At 41.5% G+C, this 20,792-nt stretch overlaps 1 protein-coding gene across 1 annotated transcript; it reads right to left on the minus strand.

The window, feature by feature from the left end:
• Window positions 1-438: 438 nt before the first annotated feature.
• LOC122662913 lies at window positions 439-6,144 on the minus strand. The gene is made up of 6 exons (XM_043858614.1): window positions 5,990-6,144; window positions 2,048-2,219; window positions 1,843-1,934; window positions 1,678-1,735; window positions 1,109-1,595; window positions 439-944 (listed from the first exon to the last, which is right to left on the minus strand). The coding sequence occupies exons 1-6, from the start codon at window positions 6,142-6,144 to the stop codon at window positions 439-441; spliced, it is 1,470 nt and encodes a 489-aa protein (XP_043714549.1).
• Window positions 6,145-20,792: the final 14,648 nt, after the last annotated feature.

Raw genomic sequence — 20,792 nt, forward strand, 5'->3', positions numbered from 1 at the left:
TAATTCCTTGACTATATATGACCATATACATGGGAGTCTTATGGTGATCATTAACAAACATATACGAGTCCATTTTGAAGGTCCTAATACAAGCATAAGCATGTACACATACTATCAAACTTGTGCTCCATGCCTTGCATGAGCACACTTAACGTCCAAGGTCAACATGCCAATATTGATCATTCTCATGAACTTCAAAAAGACATTTTACCTAATCGAAAGGCTATGAAGTTATGAGAAGCGCTTACCAGTTCCTTCAATCTCTTCGCAATCCTAGGGCCGACAACATCTTGCCATTTGTAGCACTTAGTCTTCCTATCATTCATGAGTTTCACTCTCTACAACTGAGATTTATCAATAAGGTGACATAGGTAACTCACATGCATCCTTTATCCATGCATTATAAGTTTCAGCTAAATTTGAATTTAGCTTATCATATCAGTTTCCTTTGAATAAAGCAATCACCCAAATTTCTGGTTGTGCTTGGATCACCCACTGATGAGCAGAACGATTCATCCTATGCATGACCTCCATATTTTTCTCATAATCACGCATCTTGCGTGAATATGTAATCTTGTCCAATTGTGCTTCAATAGCTGCCTTATACGACTGACTGTAGCGACCCTTTAGGTACTTTTTAATGTTCTCTTTCAAGTAGCGTAGGCAATGAGCATGGGAACAACTAGGAAAGATATGTTGTAGGCCTTGTACAATACCAATGTGCTGATCAGATATGAAGACGAACTCATCTCCCACCTCATATTGCAATGCATGTATCAATTGAGTCAAATACCATTCCCAATTATCAATTGATTCAAACGGGACAACACCAAATGCAACTGGTAGCATTCCAGCATCTGCATCATATGCAGAAGCAACAAGCAATGTACATTTATATTTTGAAGTCATGAATGTCCCATCAAGCACAAGCAAACGTCTACAACCTTCAATGAACCCACGCAAACATGAGGAAAATGCTATAAAAAGCTTTTTGAAACTTTCATCCGGTTCTAAACCGTACTTACCTACACTTCTTGGATTGGACTCTCTAATCTTACAACAAAGCCATAGAATAGTCTTGTAAGAGTCCTCTTGTGAGCCAACTAACAAACTTGTGGCCAACTCTCTACATCTCCATGCTTGTTGGTATGATAACTAGCACCATACTCCCTGCTTATATCTCGAACAACCTCCACAGGATGATATTTCGGATTATCGCGTAATTTATCGAGTATTACATCAGCAATTAGTGTCTTTGGAACCTTTGTCTTTTGTTGGGTGCTATAACCAGCTGGATGAGAATGTTGCAAGTTGGATTTGTAAACTTGAAAATAGCCTGTATTACGAATAATACTTGCACAAACATACCAACCACAACTATGTAAGCCACACACTGCCTTAACCATGTTTGGGTCACTCCGTTTCATACGATATCCAAATTTATGAGCAATAGCATAATTAGCAACTGATTTCTTGAAATCAACTGCCCTATCAAATATCTGACCATCACCTTCAAGCATATTGGACCAAAATGAAGGCATCCTATTGACTTGGTCAGATCTCACCATAATTGATGATCTTTGTACAATTATCAGCTGCACTATCAAATATCTAACCATCACCTTCAAGCGCTTTGGACCAAAATGAAGCCATCCTATTGATTTAGTCAGATCTCACCATAATCGATGATCTTTGCACAATTCCATCCCTATGACTCACTTCTTCTGATGATGTACTGTATTTGCGAAACAAAAATATTTGTCTTTAATTAAGGAAATCATCTAATCTCATAATCATTAATGAATTGTATATACCTAGTTTTAAAAAATGCATTGAAATTACCTTGCCATTTGTGATAACCCATGCATAAATACATCTTCTTTGTAAATGAACATGTTCACAATTTTAGACTCAAACAGATAATCGATGAGGTTCTATATGTCCGCATAGCGTGACAGAGTGAGAATTATTAATGTGGCACAAGGAAGGGTATACTTTAGCCTAAAATGTGATGTTCCATACTCATCAAGGTTGATAGTTCAGCCACAAAGCGATCATACGTGAAACTCCTATCAATTCTCAAAGTATATGTATCATTCTCAGAATATTCCACAGTGCCAAAATTGGCTTTTGTATTTCTTCCAGTCGTACATAATACAAGAACACTATTACTAGGTTCCATTGCATGTACTGAAGACATTATAAATTCGTCTGCAGCACTAAAAATTTAAAGAAAGTTCAGGAATAAGAAGGAAAATATACTAAATAATTTTTCTACAAATCTGCATTGGATACTAGAAAAACAAATTGGGAAATCTAAAATTCTATTAACATTCAAAAAATATCATGCATATTATTATATGATAGTGGCCATCTTAAATGGGAACCCCTTTTTTGTTGGTGAGGGAGATAGTGACTTCTAGCTAATTACTATTCTCTGTTTATAACTTTTGCAGGAACTTCTCCTTGCAATATCTTTATTTTTTAGGTTACTAATGTTCCAAAATGCGTTTGTATTTGCCAGTCTGATTTTTTTTTTCAGCCACTTATTGGGGAATTAATTTTATTTATGCAGGTTAAGTTTACTGCAGATGAGCTTCGCAGGATTATGGACCCAAAACAATAAACAATTTTTTTTGGGTAATTATTGGTGGGATTTTTTTTTTTTTTGACGCAGAATTGGTGGGAGAATTTGATTGGCTAGTTTTATTTTTTTTTATGTAATTCTTCTTGGTGACATTCCTCATGATTATAGAGAGAATTTTAGTCGATGTTCTTTGAGGTTCTTCAATTAATTTGGGTGATCTGATTGCTACTGTTTTATTTAGAAAAATCTCTGGATTAATTTGAGCTTTGATCGAGGCGAATTTCTGGAATGTGATACGTACTTGGAAGGATTCCGGAGTTCTCTAAGGTATCAATGGTTTAAGTCCTAAGACAAACTTCATTCTAGAAGGAACAACCAAAAGAGATTCGAAAATATTTTCTACGAATATTTGATTCATTAGCTAATCCCAAAGAAAGTCCAAATTCGTTTCATTAAGGTCTATACGAATAACAGAGATCTGAGAATTGAAACCAGAGCTCCCTGTTGGATGTCGAACCAGGAAGAGTTTCTGCAACATCTGTTAAGGGTTTTGCTTGCAATAGAAGTTATGGGATGGGGGAGTCGATTACTAGCTACAATATCTTGAAGGTGAATAGGAACATAACGGATGACGATCTCAAGAAGTCTTACAGGTTTTAAATGGCATCCCTATTGGTGGTGAAGCCTGATTTGGTCCAGAAAGTGTGGTTGAGACCTTCAGAGGGTCGTTTTGGCCCCGAAACGACCTCAGAATGTCAAAAAATGGCGGGGCTCCACGCAAAGGCGTGGAGTTGTGTTGGGCTCATCAAGATCTTCGAAATGAGTATTTTTGAGCCATGTGTTATGTTTTGGTCCGGCTCAGGTTTTTTGGCAATTTTTTGAGCTAGGGGCATTTATGTACTTTTAAGGGTTACGACTTCCCTATATAATGTTCTTATCTCTTTGGGATAGGGTTATGAGGGTTTGTAACATTTTCAGAGAAAATAGTGAAACTTGTTCTACTGCTCGGCCGTGGATGTAGCTTCCATTTTGGAGGTGAACCACGTAAATCTCTGTGTTGTGCGTTATGTGTACTCTCTCTATTTTTGTTTTTCTTCTACAAATCGCCATTATGGGTGTTGTTTTCTTAACAATCCCGATAAGAGTCCAAACAAAAAAAAAGAAGCAGAGGCTAAATTCAAGCAGATTTCCGAAGCCAAAGTAAGATATCTATATTTTTATTCCTCCCATTTCGGTTTGAGATTTCTATCCATACTATACTTCTCTGTGTAACAACAAAAAAGCAAGTTTCTAGTCACTATTAATTGTTGGTGGAAGAATTTGAAGTGAGGAACCGAGAAACCAAAATTGGAGGTCAGCATCATTATCATAGAAAACTTGACCAACATGAGAGCATTAAGTCAGATTTTATAAAATGAAATAAAGAACTGCACGCACAATCATAGCAGGACATAAATTCCAAAAGACTTTAAAGTGGTGATTTTTAGTAGAGCATTATAGCCCTGAATGTGGATCATACATAAACAAAACAAATTATTCTTCCTTTTTACATAACCAAACTCAATTAAAACAAGAAATTCCCTATATTGCACTCGATTAAAACAAGAGAGAACAACAAATCAACAAATCAGAATTGAAAACAAGAGAGTTGAAGCCCTAGAAATGATCACCATCAACATTACGGAATCTAAACATACCTGTATCAATAAACACCTCATAAAAGAGATGAAATCTCTGGTTATTCTTATCAATCTCGAACATAAGTATTTCTGATCAAGAAACTTAATGAGAGTGAAAAACAATTGTGGGCATATGAGTATTCCATTAATCACATGGGTTTAGGGATTACCTGAACCGAATGGAATTGCAGCAGAAGGGACGATCGAAGGCGGCTTGCAGTTACGAGCACAACGCGATCTCTACAGGCTTCTCCTTAGAGAACTCCACACCATAAAACCCTAGGCAATGATGGAAACCCTAGGATGCGCACTACTTGAAAGGAGGGAGAGATCTAATCAATTAATGCACCTAGGGTTTATGCCTTATGTCTATATATAGGCTAAACCCTAGGATTGGCCAATCAGAGGAGGGATCTTAAGTGATCGTCCCTCTCTCTCTCTCATTTTTGGCTTGGCCGGCCTGCCCCATGTGGGCGGACCAGCTGGGCCTCAGGCCCATCTCCGATTTACATCTCCCACTCTCCCACACAGGGCGCATATATTATGCATTCAAGTTTATCTCATTCTGCGTTATCCTCCATACAGGTAATGGCGCGTGCAACTTATCGAGATGATACAAGGTAGGAGTACTATATCAAACTTCCATCTAACCATACATCACTCCCAAAAAGTCTCAAAATACCCCAAACGATCCACTTACACCTAATCTAACACTCTCGACCCCTCATGATGAGCAGTGTTAATCCTTGGTACGTAATGTACTCATGACTGCGTCGATCACAAATACGACACGTCGCCCGGGCAATGAGTCACATAACAAAGGTGTAACGTCCAATGGTTTTCCTTGAGCCCCTCATGTTAATCCAAATATCCCCAACAGCTTTCCCAATCGCTTCCCGCTGGACCGCATCATCCATGATCCTAAGGAGAACGTCAAAGTAGCGTGATTGGGTGTCTTTTTCATGACATTGTCTCAGGTAATAAGGGTACTGTGGGATTAATATAATCCACGTGGCTCACACAGTGACAAAGCAGGGATCCATGGTCACTCTCACAATCGGTCATCATGAGCATATGCAGTATGATATGCATGCTATGGCGTAACTCCCACTAGGGTGGGCATGTCACTCGCAATAAATAAACGCCAGACAGATCTTAGTCTAGTCGCTACTCTAAGCGCCTAACCTAAGTCTCTAGCGCCATCACCCTCATGGTTTCTACCTAGAACCTCACATCTGGCTTCTAACAGGCTACTTAGAAGTGTGGTATCTTCCAAGTTGGACCTAGTAAAGGTCTCATCTTAGCTCTAACTAAGGCACCATAGAGCACACATGCTCATGGGCTCATCTTGCTCGCTACACCCCAGTGCAGAGGCGAATCACCCGTGTGAATGTGTCGATTCTATGCCTGGTGACATCTTTACAAACAATGAATGTACACACACAAGATTACTCAAACAAATATATGCTTATCAATAAATGTAAGAAAAATACAGATAAATGTCCATCACAAACAAAGTGTTCTCAAAGCAAATACATATCAGATCCACCTGAGTCCCAAGTTCCTAACGTGAACTAGGAAAACATCTCTGGCAATGGGCTTAGTCAATGGATCAGCCAACATATTGCCAATGGAGATATGCTGCAGAACCACTTCACCTTGCGCTACCATGTCTCGAATGTAGTGATACCGTATGTCAATGTGCTTGGCTCTACCATGGAACTTGGGGTCCTTCGCAAATGCAAGCGCCACCGTGCTGTCACAGTGTATAAGCACAGCGTCGTCTAAGTGAGCAGAAACGCTAAGTCTCTGCAAGAACCTCCTGAGCCAAACGGCCTCCTGTACAGCTGCCGAACATGCGATGTACTCTGACTCCATCGTGGACAAGGCGATGCAGGTCTGTTTCTTGCTACTCCAAGTGATAGCCCCGCCTCCCAGGATAAACGCATACCCTGAAGTGGACTTGCGCTCGTCTCTATCACTAGCCCAATCAGCATCATTGTAGCCTCTCAGTCTCAAGTTTGAACCACTGAAGGTGAGCGAGAGGTCTGCAGTGCCACGTAGGTATCGAAGTATCCTCTTAATTGCCTACTAATGAACTGGCCCTGGGTTACTCTGGTAACGGCTCACCATGCCAATGAAAAAGCAAGTATCTGGACGCGTGCACATCATCGCATACATCACATACTATCTACTGCCGCTGCATAGGGTATTTTGGAGATTTGGTTTCTCTCTTCATCACTCTTAGGGCATTGGTCTAGGCTCAAAGTGTATGCCTTGTCCATTGGAGTGTCAATGGGTTTCGAGTTGCTCATATGGAACCGCTCCAGGACTTTCTTTATGTAAGTCTCTTGAGATAAACTAAGAAGTCTCCTAGTGCGATCCCTCACAATCTTCATGCCCAACACAAAGTTGGCCTCACCCATGTCCTTCATCTCAAAAGTGGAGGACAGCCACTCTTTAGTGGCGACAATCATTTCAATGTCATTCCCAACCAGCAAGATGTCGTCAACATACAATGATAGGATAAGAAACCCTGCCTTGGACCATTTAACATACACACAGTGGTCCTCTTCAATCATGTCAAAACCCACAGTGGTAATGGCATGGTGAAATCTAATGTACCACTGCCTGGATGATTGCTTAAGGCCATAGATGGAACATTTGAGACGATATACTTTGCGCTCATGTCCCTTCTTCTCAAAGCCCACAGGCTGAGCCATAAAGATCTCCTCGTCCAATTCTCCATTGAGAAAAGCAGTTTTAATGTTCATTTGGTAGAGTTTCAAATCCAACCTTGCGACAATGGCTAGAATGAGGCGTATTGAGGCCATTCTCACCACAGGAGAGAACGTCTCATCATAGTCTATACCCTCCTTTTGGGTATATCCCTTCGCCACAAGACGTGCCTTATACTTGTCAATTGATCCATCTACCTTTCGCTTGACCTTTAGGACCCACTTATTCCCGATGGCCTTGCGCCCAGGTGGAAGATCAACTAACTCCCAGACTTGGTTCTTACTCATAGAACTCAACTCATCTTCCATAGCAGCCTGCCACATTTCCTTAGCTGGAGAAGAGAGCGCCTCACTCACTGAGGCTGGCTCATCCTCATCCCTCGGGACACAGACGAGGGCAGCATCCCCTTCAATCTCAAAATGACATCAGGGAATGTGTTCACGTGTGCTCTTATGCGTAGAGGGTTCTTGACCCGTGGGTTGTGCGCTTTCATTAGGTAGCACACTTCCACTGGGATGATGATCACTCTCACCCTCTCTGGCGATCTCTTGATGAGTGTTTAATTCCTCACCCTCATCAAGAGTAGGTGAGACGCTTTCATCAGTCTCTATCTCAAAAAGATCAAGGTCTCTGCCAGCATCACTAATGCTAGGGAAATCGATCTCAGGAAAATCCACATTGCGAGACTCACTCTCTGCCATTCCTCCATCTTGATGTTCACCGTACACTACATAGCCTTTCGAGGTATCAAAGTATCTTATAAAGATACTCTTTTTAGCTCTAGGGCCAAGTTTCCCAAACTTATGGGAGGTACTATGAACATATCCTGCACATCCCCATGGTCGCATATGCCCCAAAGTGGGCTTTGCACTTTTCCATAATTCATAGGGAGTGGAGGGAAGTGACAGTGGTGGCACGCGGTTAAGGACGTAGGTAGCGGTCAACATAGCATCCCCCCAGAAAGATATTGGGAGGTTGGCTTGCGTCATCATCGATCTAACCATATCTAAGAGCATCCTATTCCTCCGCTCTGCTACACCATTTTGCTATGGAGTGTGGGGAATAGTCAGTTGCCTAGTGATTCCTTTTTTCCTCACACATCTCTTTAAATTGATCAGACAAATACTCGCATCCTCGGTCAGTGTGCAGAGTTTTTAACATCTTGCCTTGTTGATTCTCAACCTCTGCTACAAAGCGTTTGAAGCAATCTAGCACTTCATAGCGGTGAGCGATCAGATACACATAACCATACCATGAATAATCATCGATAAAGGTGAGAAAATAGGAAGCACCATGACATGCCTTCATGTTCATTGGTCCACAGATGTCCGAATGGACAAGCTCTAGGGTCTGGGTTGCCCATTTAGCCTTTCCAAAGGGCTTCCGGTGGGCCTTACCCGCTAAACAGGCCTCACATGTCAGTAGGTTGACTTTAGCGAGTGAGCCAAGAAGGCCTTCTCGAGCTAGCCGTCCCATCCTATCTCGACCTATGTGTCCTAGTCTAGCATGCCATGTAACTAAATCTGGACTAGTATTAGAATCAATTACAAAAGATGAAGAGGAAACAACAGGAATTATTAAATCTAATTTAACAAAACCATTCTCAAGTCTACAATATCCAAAACTACTACCATCCAAATGAATCTCAAAAGAGTCATCATAAAAAATAAAGGAATATCCTAAAGTCAATAATGCAGTAACTGAAAGTAGATTATGCTGGATTTCTGGTGCGTATAGCACATCATGAAATAGCAAGATACGCCCAGTGTGCAAGGTGAGCTGGTAGGTACCAACTCCTTGAACTGCTTCACTAGTGCCATTCCCCATGTAGATACTTTGGGCGCCATCCGGAATCTTTCTATAATCTACGAACCCTCCTCGATCTCGCGCTATGTGTCTTGTTGCACCTATATCCACAATCTAATCAGATTGGGTTTGGGTAACCAAAACGTGTGTACATACAAAAGTACATAGAGAGAGGCAGAAATGGTACCTGCTTCGCTTCAGTGCAGTCATGAGCGAAGTGCCCCATCTTCTGGCAGTTACAACACTTGACCTTTCTGAAATCTTTCTTTCCACCTCGTTTGCCACATCGACGCTTGGTGGTCTTACGCCCAGTTGACGCAGCTTTCTGAGCTTAATCCTGATTCCCAATGTTTCTCTATCTCTTGCGCTTAGACCCATTCTTGCGCTGCCCAGCTTGGACGACAAGGGCATGTGATTGGGTCGCCTCTAGGCGCTCCGCCTCTAGTTCCACATAAGCGGCAATGTCATTAAATGTTTTGACAGTGTCATTATGTGTCAAAACTATCTTCATTTGCCCCCAGGAATTAGGCAATGTCCTAATGACGGCCTGTACTTGCTGCTCATCGGTAAGGTGTACCCCAGCATCGTCTAATTTTTGGATCATGACTTTCACGACCCTGAGGTGTTCAACCATAATGTGCTTGGGGTCCTTACGGTACATCTCAAACTTCAAGATCATGAACCTAAGTCTGGTCATGGATGTACCACCATAGTCAAGCCTTACCTGGTCCCACATGGACTTGGCAGTCTCGCACTTCTCATACTAACCGATGAGATCATCGTGCATCGTGCTTAACATAAGAAAGCACGCACTATGATCTCTCTTAAACTAATTGTCGTAATCCTCTTTTTCTTCACGGTGACGGGCGGTAGTACCCACTTCGGGTAGGCCAATTTCAGTGGTCAGGAGGTCTAGGTAATCTTGCTCATTTAGCAAGAACTTGGCCTTTCTGTGCCACAGGTCATAGTTGGTGCCATCCAACTTGTTACCTTGGTTAAGGTCGGCAACAACACTCTTAGAGGCAATCACTACAATGTGCAAGGGAGGACATTTAGTATACATCCATAAATTCGCAAATTATTTAAGAAATCCTAACTAAAATTAATGGTACCCTTCCCCACACGGTGAGACCAAAAACTTCGCTAAGCTGGTAATCAAATCTCACAATGTGTGGGTCTGGGGACGTATAACTTTAACTAATTTTGAACGAAAGTAGGAGAAAAAACAAGAGTCTCCTAACCACAATTTAATGTGCCATACACACAGGTGTGCAAGGGACTCACACAAGAGACCCAAATTTGGTACTCAAAGTGATATGTCGAGTCGGTACGTGGTTGTGATACGCAGTGCAATAGCTCCCAATACATGGCTTCTAAAAAAATATTAAAATTACAACCGGTTCTTTACATTCAAGATCCTACTACAAACTACCGGCGAGTACTGCACTTTGTATCACTTCCAGGCACTAACTCTAGCGTACATCTATCCAAATAAACACGTCACTTTTAAGTACCAAATCCATCCCATAAAGATATAAAAATAATAAAACCAAGGTGTGCATGGGATGGGGTGTTTGACAGTGATACCCTAATGGCAGCGTCAAACCGATCTGTACCACAATGGGGGGATCACATGTTTGTTTATTAGCAAAGTGGCCCTGGGCGATCTCCAATACACATGGGAAAAATATGGGATGATTTGGGACAACACCCTATCTCCCATTTTTCTCCCATGGATCTCACAAAATGATTTCTCACTAATGGGGGGTGCACATGAAATAAATAAAATACCCCCCAATAACAAGAAACCCTACAGGGAAGATCCCCAAAATTTGTTAGGGGCCACAAGAACAAATCATAAACAATGCATATATCAAATGACATACATATAAAAAAAATATGATTTATCCCTAGATCAAGAAACCATATAATAACCAACTTAATAATAATCCCCAATGCATAACAAACAAAAATAAAGCATATGCATACAATAAAATCATATCACATATAAGCCCATTAGGGAAAAAAGGTAAGGGGGTGGGTGAAGGAATCCCCACTTCACCCATCTCCTTCCCCCCAAAAAAACCCTTAAAAAAAATGATTCACGGCGCGGACAAACAAAATAATATGTCTGCAAGTTTTTTTTTTTTTTTTAAACTGCTCAACAGTGAGCAAGTATGCTAATTTGACTTTTCAAAAACAAATATCAGAAGTGTAATAATTAACATCATGCATCATGATTGCTTTTAATCATCACAACAATCACTATTTTTTCAAAAAAAACACATCATTACTCACAGTCACATCAACCATAAATTTTTTTTTTTTACTTCTTTCTTCTCCTTTCATCGTTTTTATTTTTTTTTATAAAAAAAACACCCGCAGTCCACGGCCACTGCTGGCTGCGTGCGATCGTGCCAGCTGCTGGCCGAGGCAGGCTGCTGCCTTTGCCACATGCGGCTAGCCCTTGGCTGATTCGCACCTTGCACATGGCAGTAGTAGTAGTCGCACTGCCATCGCGCCATGCGCCAAGGCCGCGCGGCCAATGGGGAGGCGATCGAGAGGGGGAAAGGAAGAAGTAAAGAAAACATATTTCTCTCCCAAAAAAGAAACTGCGAACAACAAGCCCTAATCACTTCTGATACCACTATGGGCATATGAATATTCCATTAATCACATGGGTTTAGGGATTGCCTGAGCCGAATGGAATTGCAGCAGAAAGGAAGATCGAAGGCGGCTTGCAGTTACGAGCACAACGCGATCTCTACAGGCTTCTCCTCAGAGAACTCCACATCATAAAACCCTAGGCAACGATGGAAACCCTAGGATGCGTAGGACTTGAAAGGAGGGAGAGATCTAATCAATTAATGCACCTAGGGTTTATGCCTTATGTATATATATAGGCTAAACCCTGCGATTGGCCAATCAGAGGAGGGATCGGTCACTTAAGTGACCGTCCCTCTCTCTCTCTCATTTTTGGCTTGGCCAGCCTGCCCCATGTGGGCGGACCAGTTGGGCCTCAAGCCCATCTCCAATATACATAAACAATCGAAAAGAAGAAGAAACGCACTAAGGTAGAGATAGTGGTTTGCGTCATCCCGCTTGTTTTCCCCCATTTCAGTTTATATTTATTACTCTTCCCGCTTATTTTTCCCATTGTGAATTAAAACTGTTATTTTTTTTAGAATGAAATGGTGGATTTGGATTACGCAGATTTCTAACTCAACAATCATAAACGTGAATTGAGGTTTTGAAGAAAAAAAATGAGAAATAAGTGAGAAATGAGGGTTGGGGTAATTTTGGAAGTTTGATTTTATTTTCTTCTTAGGTGGCATGACCAATAACTAACTATGGGGATTAAGTAAATCTTTTTAAGATTAAAATTAATTGGTGTAAAACAAATTTGAAATTTACTTATCTTGTAATTTTAGTTCTTATCTAGTGCATCTAAGAAATTATCCCTTTTTTATATTTTTATAATGAAATGAACATTTTTCGCTGAATAATTTAACGTGCAAGTAACACACGAGTTGGTAAGAATTTGATTCACACAATCAGCTTTACCTTAACCGAAAAAGGATTTTTTTTTTTGGGATGAAAGTGTAATCACACAAACCACACACCAATCCCAAAAGTTTAGCCGACCTTTAAGACCGTGTAACAATAGATATACACAACACACACCACACCACACGCACACACCCGAATATAATGGTAAGTTTGAATAAAATCTTTTTTTAGAACACACATCACTCCCACATACCCGAAAAAGATTTTATTCGGACTCACCATTATATTCTTGTAGGTACAACTATTTTTTTTGGGGGGGAGGGAAGAGTTCTCTGCGGGGAGGGCGTGGCCCCTACGCGTATGACAGCATCATGTGGGTAATCATTACCACCATTCAAAGGGGTGGGGAGGTCATTTTACCCCCTCTGTGTCAAGCATAAGGGCCACACCCCATAGAGAACTTCTTCCTCTTTTTTTTTTTTTTGCAAGAGATCCTCGTCCGATTGTGTAGCACCTGCACAGTAAGGGTTAATGAGAGTGGACACATACATCAACATAGATACAATCTTTTATTTCATGGGGTGTAGGGTTGTAATTTTATGTACTCTTGTGTCTAGGCACAGGAGCCACGCGACAAGGTAGTGTTCTTTTTCCTTTTTTTTGCAAGAAAGGAATTTATTGATGAGAAGAACTTGTAGAACCATCAACTTACGGAGATCATGGAGCCAAGGGGTGGTGATAAGCCATCTTGTCACACACGTAATTGACCAAGCCCTTCGGGTCAAGGAGACAGCAATATTGTTTATTACCCATGGAACATAATGGAAAGAAACACCACTGAAAAATAGAACAAAGATGTTTAGCATCTTGGAGGACTATTGCACATATAAAGGGAGTGGAGTGGATGAGCCCCCTTTGAAAAACTAAATTGCCTCTTGATTATCAGATTCTATTTGAATATTCAGAATGTTGCAGAGTATGTGAGAGACAAGGCTTTCCATATTACAATTGCTTCACCTTGGATGACAGGTTCAAGGAGGCAAGGCTCATAAATACAGCAGATTTGGACACCTAAGTGGTCTTGAAAGATGATGATGATTCCTTTCGAGTTCATAACTTGAGGTATATACATCATAATCTATCTTAATAACTCTGGAGGGAGAAGGCCTCCAAAAATTGAGCCGGAAGTTGGAGCTATTGAAGGATGAAAGTATTGTGACTTTGGACAGATCTTCTGGGATTCAGAGAAAAGTCATCTTGCTATCCAAATAACCTCAGTTGGGGACCCATTTTTAGAGTTAAAAGAAAAGTCATTTCTAGCTATCCAGAGATACCAACAAATGAAAGATGAAAGTGATAAACCCTCGCTAGCTCTCTGCTTGTTAATAGAGAAAATATGATCCCAACCTTTTAGATCTATCGAGGTAGAGTAGGATAGTGAACTCCCAAGCCATACTGGCTTAGCAAAGGGGCATTTAAGAATACTATGGTCGATTGATTCTTTCATTGTTCCACACTGACGACATGTTGAATCAATTGGAATTTGATGTTTTTGAAGACCCTTGCTTGAAGCCAAGCCTTGCGCATATGCTCTCTAAAGGAAATATTTGAGCTTGGGAAGTATCAACATACACTGTGCACAGTCGCATACATTGTGCACAGTCAACTCCAAACGGTCACAGCTCTCCATGTTTGGATTATTGTATTTGAATTTGAATCAACCTCACCAACCACCTTATCATGTATCAATCTCACCAACCATCTTACCTTGTACATATTGATTGAGTCAATCACCTCTTGATTGAATCAATCAATCCTCTCAATATTTCTTTCCTTGTATAGGTTGGTTACCATTCTCTGCATTTGTATTCTATCCTTGTAAGACATTTTATATATCGAGCACTATCCCCACAATGGAGGATAGGCTGGAATATTATTCTGATATGGTATCATTGAGCCAATAACTCCAACGAGATTCACTCTTCCCATCTCATCTCTCTTTCTTTTTTTTCTCCTTCCACACTACCTTCTTTATTTTTCAAATGGGAGAAAACTCAATGACCAACCCAGCCACCAATCCAGGTGCACACCACTCCATCACTCTCAAACTCACTAATAAGAACTTCATCTTTTGGAAAACTCAAGTTGTTCCATTTCTTCGTGGCCAAGACTTGTTTGGTCATATCGATGGCACCCTTCCCTGCCTCTCGGATGTCGATGATGCTCGTACATGGCATAAACAAGACAATGCCATTATGAGTCTCTTGATCGCCTCCTTGTCCGAGGATGCTCTCCATGTTGCGGTTGGGAAAGACACTAGCCGTGACATCTGGAATGCTTTGCATCTTGCATATGGTTTAGCCTCAACCACTAGTGTTCTCTCCCTCCGTATGGCCCTTCTTGACTTATCCCAAAAGGCTGATGAGCCTGTATCTACATTTCTCCAACATGCTAAGAACATAGCGGATGAACTTGCCTTTGCTGGCAAACCAGTGTCCACAGAAGATTTTAATATTGGGATTTTCAAATGTCTACGACTGGAATTTCAGAATCTGATTCCCACCCGCATGGGACGGCCTGAACCTATCTCTTACAATGATCTCCAAGGCTTACTTGTTAGCCATGAATTTACTGTCAAACATTCATTGAAGCAACTCAGCCTGACCGAGCCCACTTTTGAGCCAGCACCTTCTGCCAATATGGCTCAGAAGGGGTCCCCTTCTACTACGCCCTCATCATCTTCCACCCACGGTGGTCGCGGTAGGGGCAATCGAGGCCGTGGTCATGGTCGGGGTGAACGTGGTGGTGGCCATTATGGTCGTTTCTATTGTACTTATTGTCATCGGACTAATCACACAGTTGACCAATGTTTTTACAGAACTGGGAACCCAAATACTGGTACCAACCCTTCGCCTTACCCAACCCCACCATCAGCCTATTTTACCCACTCCTATGCTCCACCCTCCCATCGTCCCATGCCACCCCCTACGGTGTAACATTTTCTCCCACACCCTCCACCTGGTTTCCTGATACTAGGGCGTCCCACCATGTGACCCCTAATCTACAACAACTAGCATCTTATGATCCGTATTCTGGCAACTCACAGGTACAGGTTGGTAGTGGTAAGACCCTTCCCATTTCTCACACAGGCCACTCCTCATTTTCTACTCCTTCCCATTCATTTTCATTATCTAATATTTTACATGTGCCATCTTTAAAAAAGTCATTATTGTTTGTTCAAAAATTTGCTTCAGATAATAATGTCTTTTTTGAATTTCATCCTTCTAATTTTTTTTGCTAAGGATTGGACTACTAGGACTACACTTCTGAGCGGATCGAGTACGGGGGGGCTCTACACCCTTTCCACCGTCCATCCACCCTCTACACTCATTGCTGAATGTACTTCTATATTGGGTTGGCATCATCGCCTGGGACATCCAACAGAACAAATTGTGCGCTCTGTCATCATAACCAATAATTTACCCATCTTTCAAACTTAATCCAATAATTTTTGTAATGCCTACCAACTTGGTAAGGCCCGCCATTTATCTCTTTCTGGAACATCTTCAAGGAGCAGCTTTCCCTTGGAATTAGTCTTTAGTGATGTGTGGGATCCTACCCCAAATTTTTCCTTTTCTGGCAATCGCTACTATGTGATATTTGTGGATGACTACAGCAAATACATCTGGTTCTACCCCTTGGCTAGGAAATCTGATGTTCTGGCCACTTTCACTAAATTCAAAGCCCTAGTGGAGAAATAATTCTCTAGACCAATCAAAGCTGTTCAAACGGATTGGGGTGGCGAATTTAGATCCTTAACCCGTTTCTTTGAACCATTTGGAATTCAACCCAGAGTTGCATGTCCGCATACCCATGAGCAACAAGGGTCGGTTGAAAGATGACACCACCGTATTGTCAAAACTGGACTTACCCTTCTTGCTCATGGGTCAGTTCCCTACCACTTTTGTGATTTTGCCTTTGAAACAGTTGTTTTCCTTATAAATCGGATGCCATTCCGGGTTATCTCTAAACAAACTCCCTTTCAATTGGTCTATAAAAAGGACCCAAATTACAAAATTTTGAAAATATTTGGGTGTTCTTGCTTTCCTTTTCTATGGCCATATAATAAACATAAATTGGAGTTTCGCTCCTCCCCTTGTGTTTTCCTTGGGTACAGTAATTCCCATACTAGCTATCAATGTCTTGATCTCCAATCTAACAAGCTTCGCATAGCCCGCCATGTCCGTTTTGACGAATCCAGTTTTCCATTTCGCTCTTAATCAATTCTCAGTTCTCCCCCAACATTACCATTATCAACTGTACCATGGGCTGCCGCACCAAATACGGTAACACATCACCCCCCCTCTTCCACCAAATCCACCATTCCCCACCCTCCCCATCACCTCCCAACAATCCATATTCCCCCCTCCTACCCACCCCATTGCCCTCTCCTTCATCATCACCCGCACCATTACCCACACCATTACACTCTCCTTCACCATCACCCACACCACTATCTCCTTCAACCTCCTCCGATTCCACTCCACCACCTAAAACAGGCTCTCTCCATTCCCTGTACTAGCCCTCATCCACCATAGCCGATCCACCCACCACATCCGCACCCTCAACATTACCCGCTCCACCAACCCAATCCGTACCCCCAACCATAGCCGATCCACCAATGATCCCTTCCACTCTCATCTTATGACCCTTCGCCGCCACCCTCCCACTGCCCTCAACACCACCCCTTCACTCCTCTTACCTGAACCCACTTGCTTCACACCAGCAAACAAGGTACCCGAATGGCATAGCGCCATGACCACTGAGTTCAATGTGCTTTTGCGCAATCACACTTGGACACTGGTTCCCTCGCCCCCCATGGTCACATTGTTGGTTGCAAGTGGATATACAAAGTCAAAAGGAAGGACAATGGCACACTGAAACGATACAAGGCCCACCTACTGGCCAAAGGATTTCACCAGCTACCGGGCTTAGACTACACAGAAACATTTAGCCCTGTGGTAAAGCCCACTACTATACGCACAGTGCTATCTTTAGCTTTATCTCATGACTGGACCATCTGCCAACTCGATGTCCAAAATGCATTCTTGCATGGCATCCTCACTGAAGAGGTTTTTATGTCCCAGCTACCTGGGTTTGAAGATAAATTTTACCCAAATTATGTTTGCCGCCTACACAAGTCCCTGTATGGCCTCAAACAGGCACCCTGGGCATGGTTCAGTCGTCTCTCTCAGTTCCTCCTTCAATCAAGGTCTGTTGCATCCAAAACAAACCCCTCACTTTTTATTTATCACCACAGAGCTGTTACTACCTATGTGTTGATTTATGTAGATGACATTATAGTCACCAGCAGTCAGGATGCTCATGTAACCACTTTGATCCAACAGCTGAGTACATCCTTTTCCATCAAAGATTTGGGACCCCTGCACTTCTTTTTGGGAGTAGAAGTAGTTCGTACTGCAGGGGGCATACTTCTCTCCCAATCCCGCTACATAAATGATCTCCTTCAATGGGCAGGAATGGCGGATTGCAAGCCCATTTTGACACCCATGGCTACCACTACAGGTCTATCAGTTACAGGGGGTGAACCTATGAAAGATCCCACCTGGTACTGGTCAATTGTGGGGGCTCTTCAATATATAACTTTGACTAGACTTGATGTTGCTTATTCTGTGAACCAAGCCTGTCAATTTATGCATGCCCCTACAGATCAACATTGGACACATGTCAAGCGCATTTTGTGCTACCTCAAGCACACCCAGTCTCATGGCATATTTATTACTCGATCCACCAATATTGCCCTACAAGCATTTACAGATGCCGATTAGGCAGGAAGTGGTGATCAAAAATCTACTGGGGGATATGTTGTTTTTCTTAGCCCAAATATCATCTCTTGGACTTCAAAGAAATAAAAAATAGTGGCCCGGTCTTCCACAGAGGTTGAATACAAAGCCCTAGCTGATGCATCTGCAAAACTCATGTGGCTGACCTCTCTTTTTGGCGAATTAGGCATACCTCTCCATAAACCGCCAATTTTATGGTGCGACAATATTGGAGCCACGTATTTATCGGCCAATCCCATGTTTCACACCCACACGAAACACATGGAGATTGACTTCCATTTTGTGCACGATAAGGTGGCCACAAAAGCTCTCTAGGTCCAATTCATCTCTAGCAAGAACCAACTCGCCGATATATTTACTAAAGGCCTCTCCAGTGCCCGTATCTTCCTTCGTGACAAGCTGAAGATACGGGAACCGCCACCTTCAGCTTGAGGGGGTGTATCAACATACACTGTGCACAGTCAGCTCCAAACAGTCATAGCTCTCCATGTTTGGATTATTGTATTTGAATTTGAATCAACCTCACCAACCACCTTATCATGTACCAATCTCACCAACCATCTTACCTTGTATATATTGATTGAGTCAATCACCTCTTGATTGAATCAATCAATCCTCTCAATATTTCTTTCCTTGTATAGGTTGGTTACCATTCTCTACATTTGTATTCTATCCTTGTAAGACATTTATTATATATAGAGCACTATCCCCACAATGAAGGATACACTGGAATATTATTCTGATAAGAAGAGTACAGGTATACTAGATTTGTTTTCAAATAAAGTATGGAACTTGGATCCATTCATGAATATTGGAGGATGATGCTCTTTGGTATTCAACGGCTTGCTTTTGATTTGATAAGAAATGATATGCTGACTTTATTGACAAGATAATAACTGAAGCACCCAAGACTACTTGGTATTTTGATGGAAAAAGGCTTAAATGAATTTGGAGGAGAGTTGCTTTATCCGATTGGTGAAAGATCTGGTCAAGAATATCATATCTCCATTTGCTATTCTGATGGTCAATGAGATCAGAGACCCAGATAAAAGGGCAACCATTTGGTTTTTGGTGTTAAACCTTGAAACCTGGAAGAGAAGGGATAAATTGCTTGACCAGATGTCAATTTTTTCACCATTTCCTACTTGCCAAATGAGACCAGATTGAGCACTTTTGTTCCTTCAAGAAGGCTATGCCATGGCCAAGATGGTAGGCGACCTAATTTTCATGGAGGAAATCAGATGTGGGAAAGTTAATAGACTTGATAAAGCTTGAAGAGAAGGATTCAGATGAAAACCAAAGCCGCCATGTTGCTTTTGCAAGGAGAGTCTGATTTTGCAACCAAGAGTCTCGAAGGCCTAGGCCCCCTTTTTGCATGGAACGGCAGAGCCGGGACCATGAGATCCAATTGATCTTTGATCTTTGTCTAAATCTCCCCAATATGAATTTGATGCAACTTTCCTAATGTCATCATGGTCGGATGCAAGCAATTTGAAATGGGAACATGCAAAGTAGGATAGAGGGAAGGTGATTGATTTTATTATGATTTCTTTTCTAAAATGAGTTATCAAGCTTTGATTCCATCCTTGTAACTTCCTTAGAGTTTTCTCTTTGATTTCACAAAAAAGGTGGTCCTTGAAGTTTCAAAACTTTTTGGAAGGTCAAAGTATTATGAGGGGCCGTCGTTGTAGGCGACTTTAAAAACTCTTGAAAACCAACACTTGAATTTGGTGTGAGCGTTAGGATTGAAAGTTAAGTTGGATTTTTTAAGGTTGATACTTAGTTTATTGCTTGGATTTTATGATTCACCCTATTGATCTTGAATGTGATGTTACTTTAAAATGAATGACTATGTTTTATAAATGAATATGTATGTTTATATATATGTTTTCAAAAGAAAGGAAAAAAAAAAGTAAAAGACATATGCCGACGGGCATTGATGCCAATATACGACCCACCACATATGGAATGAAAGTACTTTGGTACTAATGGAATTACATTATGAATGAATGATGATACTTTTGTGTTTCTGGTAGAAACTATCTTCTTCTTCACAAACAATCCATGAGACTTGAAACAAAAAGGGTTAAGGCCCAGAGTAGGTCTTTTGGGGGACACTCTCCAACAATCAAGTCAATATATTGATCAGAGTATTCAATGGGGGATAGAAGAGCAGTTCAGAATGGTTTATCTCTCTCCTGGAGCGTGGTATTTATATGGTTCATGGGATATGTCCCCATTTGTGCCCAAGATTCGAGTTCTGGTAGGATTAGAATCCTTGGGTCAGTAGATTGTTTCCTTTCTTCTTCGAGATTCTTTAGATATGCATAAGTTATAATAGGAATAGAATAAGTTACCAATTATCTATGATATCCAATTGGATTTGCTTCCTTTTCGTGGAGAGTCCCGATTGTGCACGGGGTTATATTTATTAGGGCTGTAAACGGATCGGATTCTGCTCGGATAGTGCTATATCCGCATCCGCATCCGATTAGCTATCGGATGGATTCGGATAGTGCTAAATGGATAATGATCGGATATTTTATCCGTTTACATGTAAATATAGCATTTCGGATAGCTATAGCCTATCCGTATCAGCATCCGTTT

The sequence above is a fragment of the Telopea speciosissima genome, chromosome 5 (assembly GCF_018873765.1).
Source record: "Telopea speciosissima isolate NSW1024214 ecotype Mountain lineage chromosome 5, Tspe_v1, whole genome shotgun sequence".
Taxonomy (NCBI): Eukaryota; Viridiplantae; Streptophyta; class Magnoliopsida; order Proteales; family Proteaceae; genus Telopea; species Telopea speciosissima.

Bases quoted from the DNA above. Each gene is read 5' to 3' on its own strand.
- LOC122662913 (XM_043858614.1), bottom strand. From the start codon at position 6,144: ATGGAGTCAGAGTACATCGCATGTTCGGCAGCTGTACAGGAGGCCGTT. The intron at 1,736-1,842 runs GTAATTTCAATG...TCGCAAATACAG, and splicing joins GGGTTATCACAAATGGCAAG to TACATCATCAGAAGAAGTGA. The intron at 1,596-1,677 runs GTGAGATCTGAC...TTGATAGTGCAG, and splicing joins TGCAAAGATCATCGATTATG to CTGATAATTGTACAAAGATC.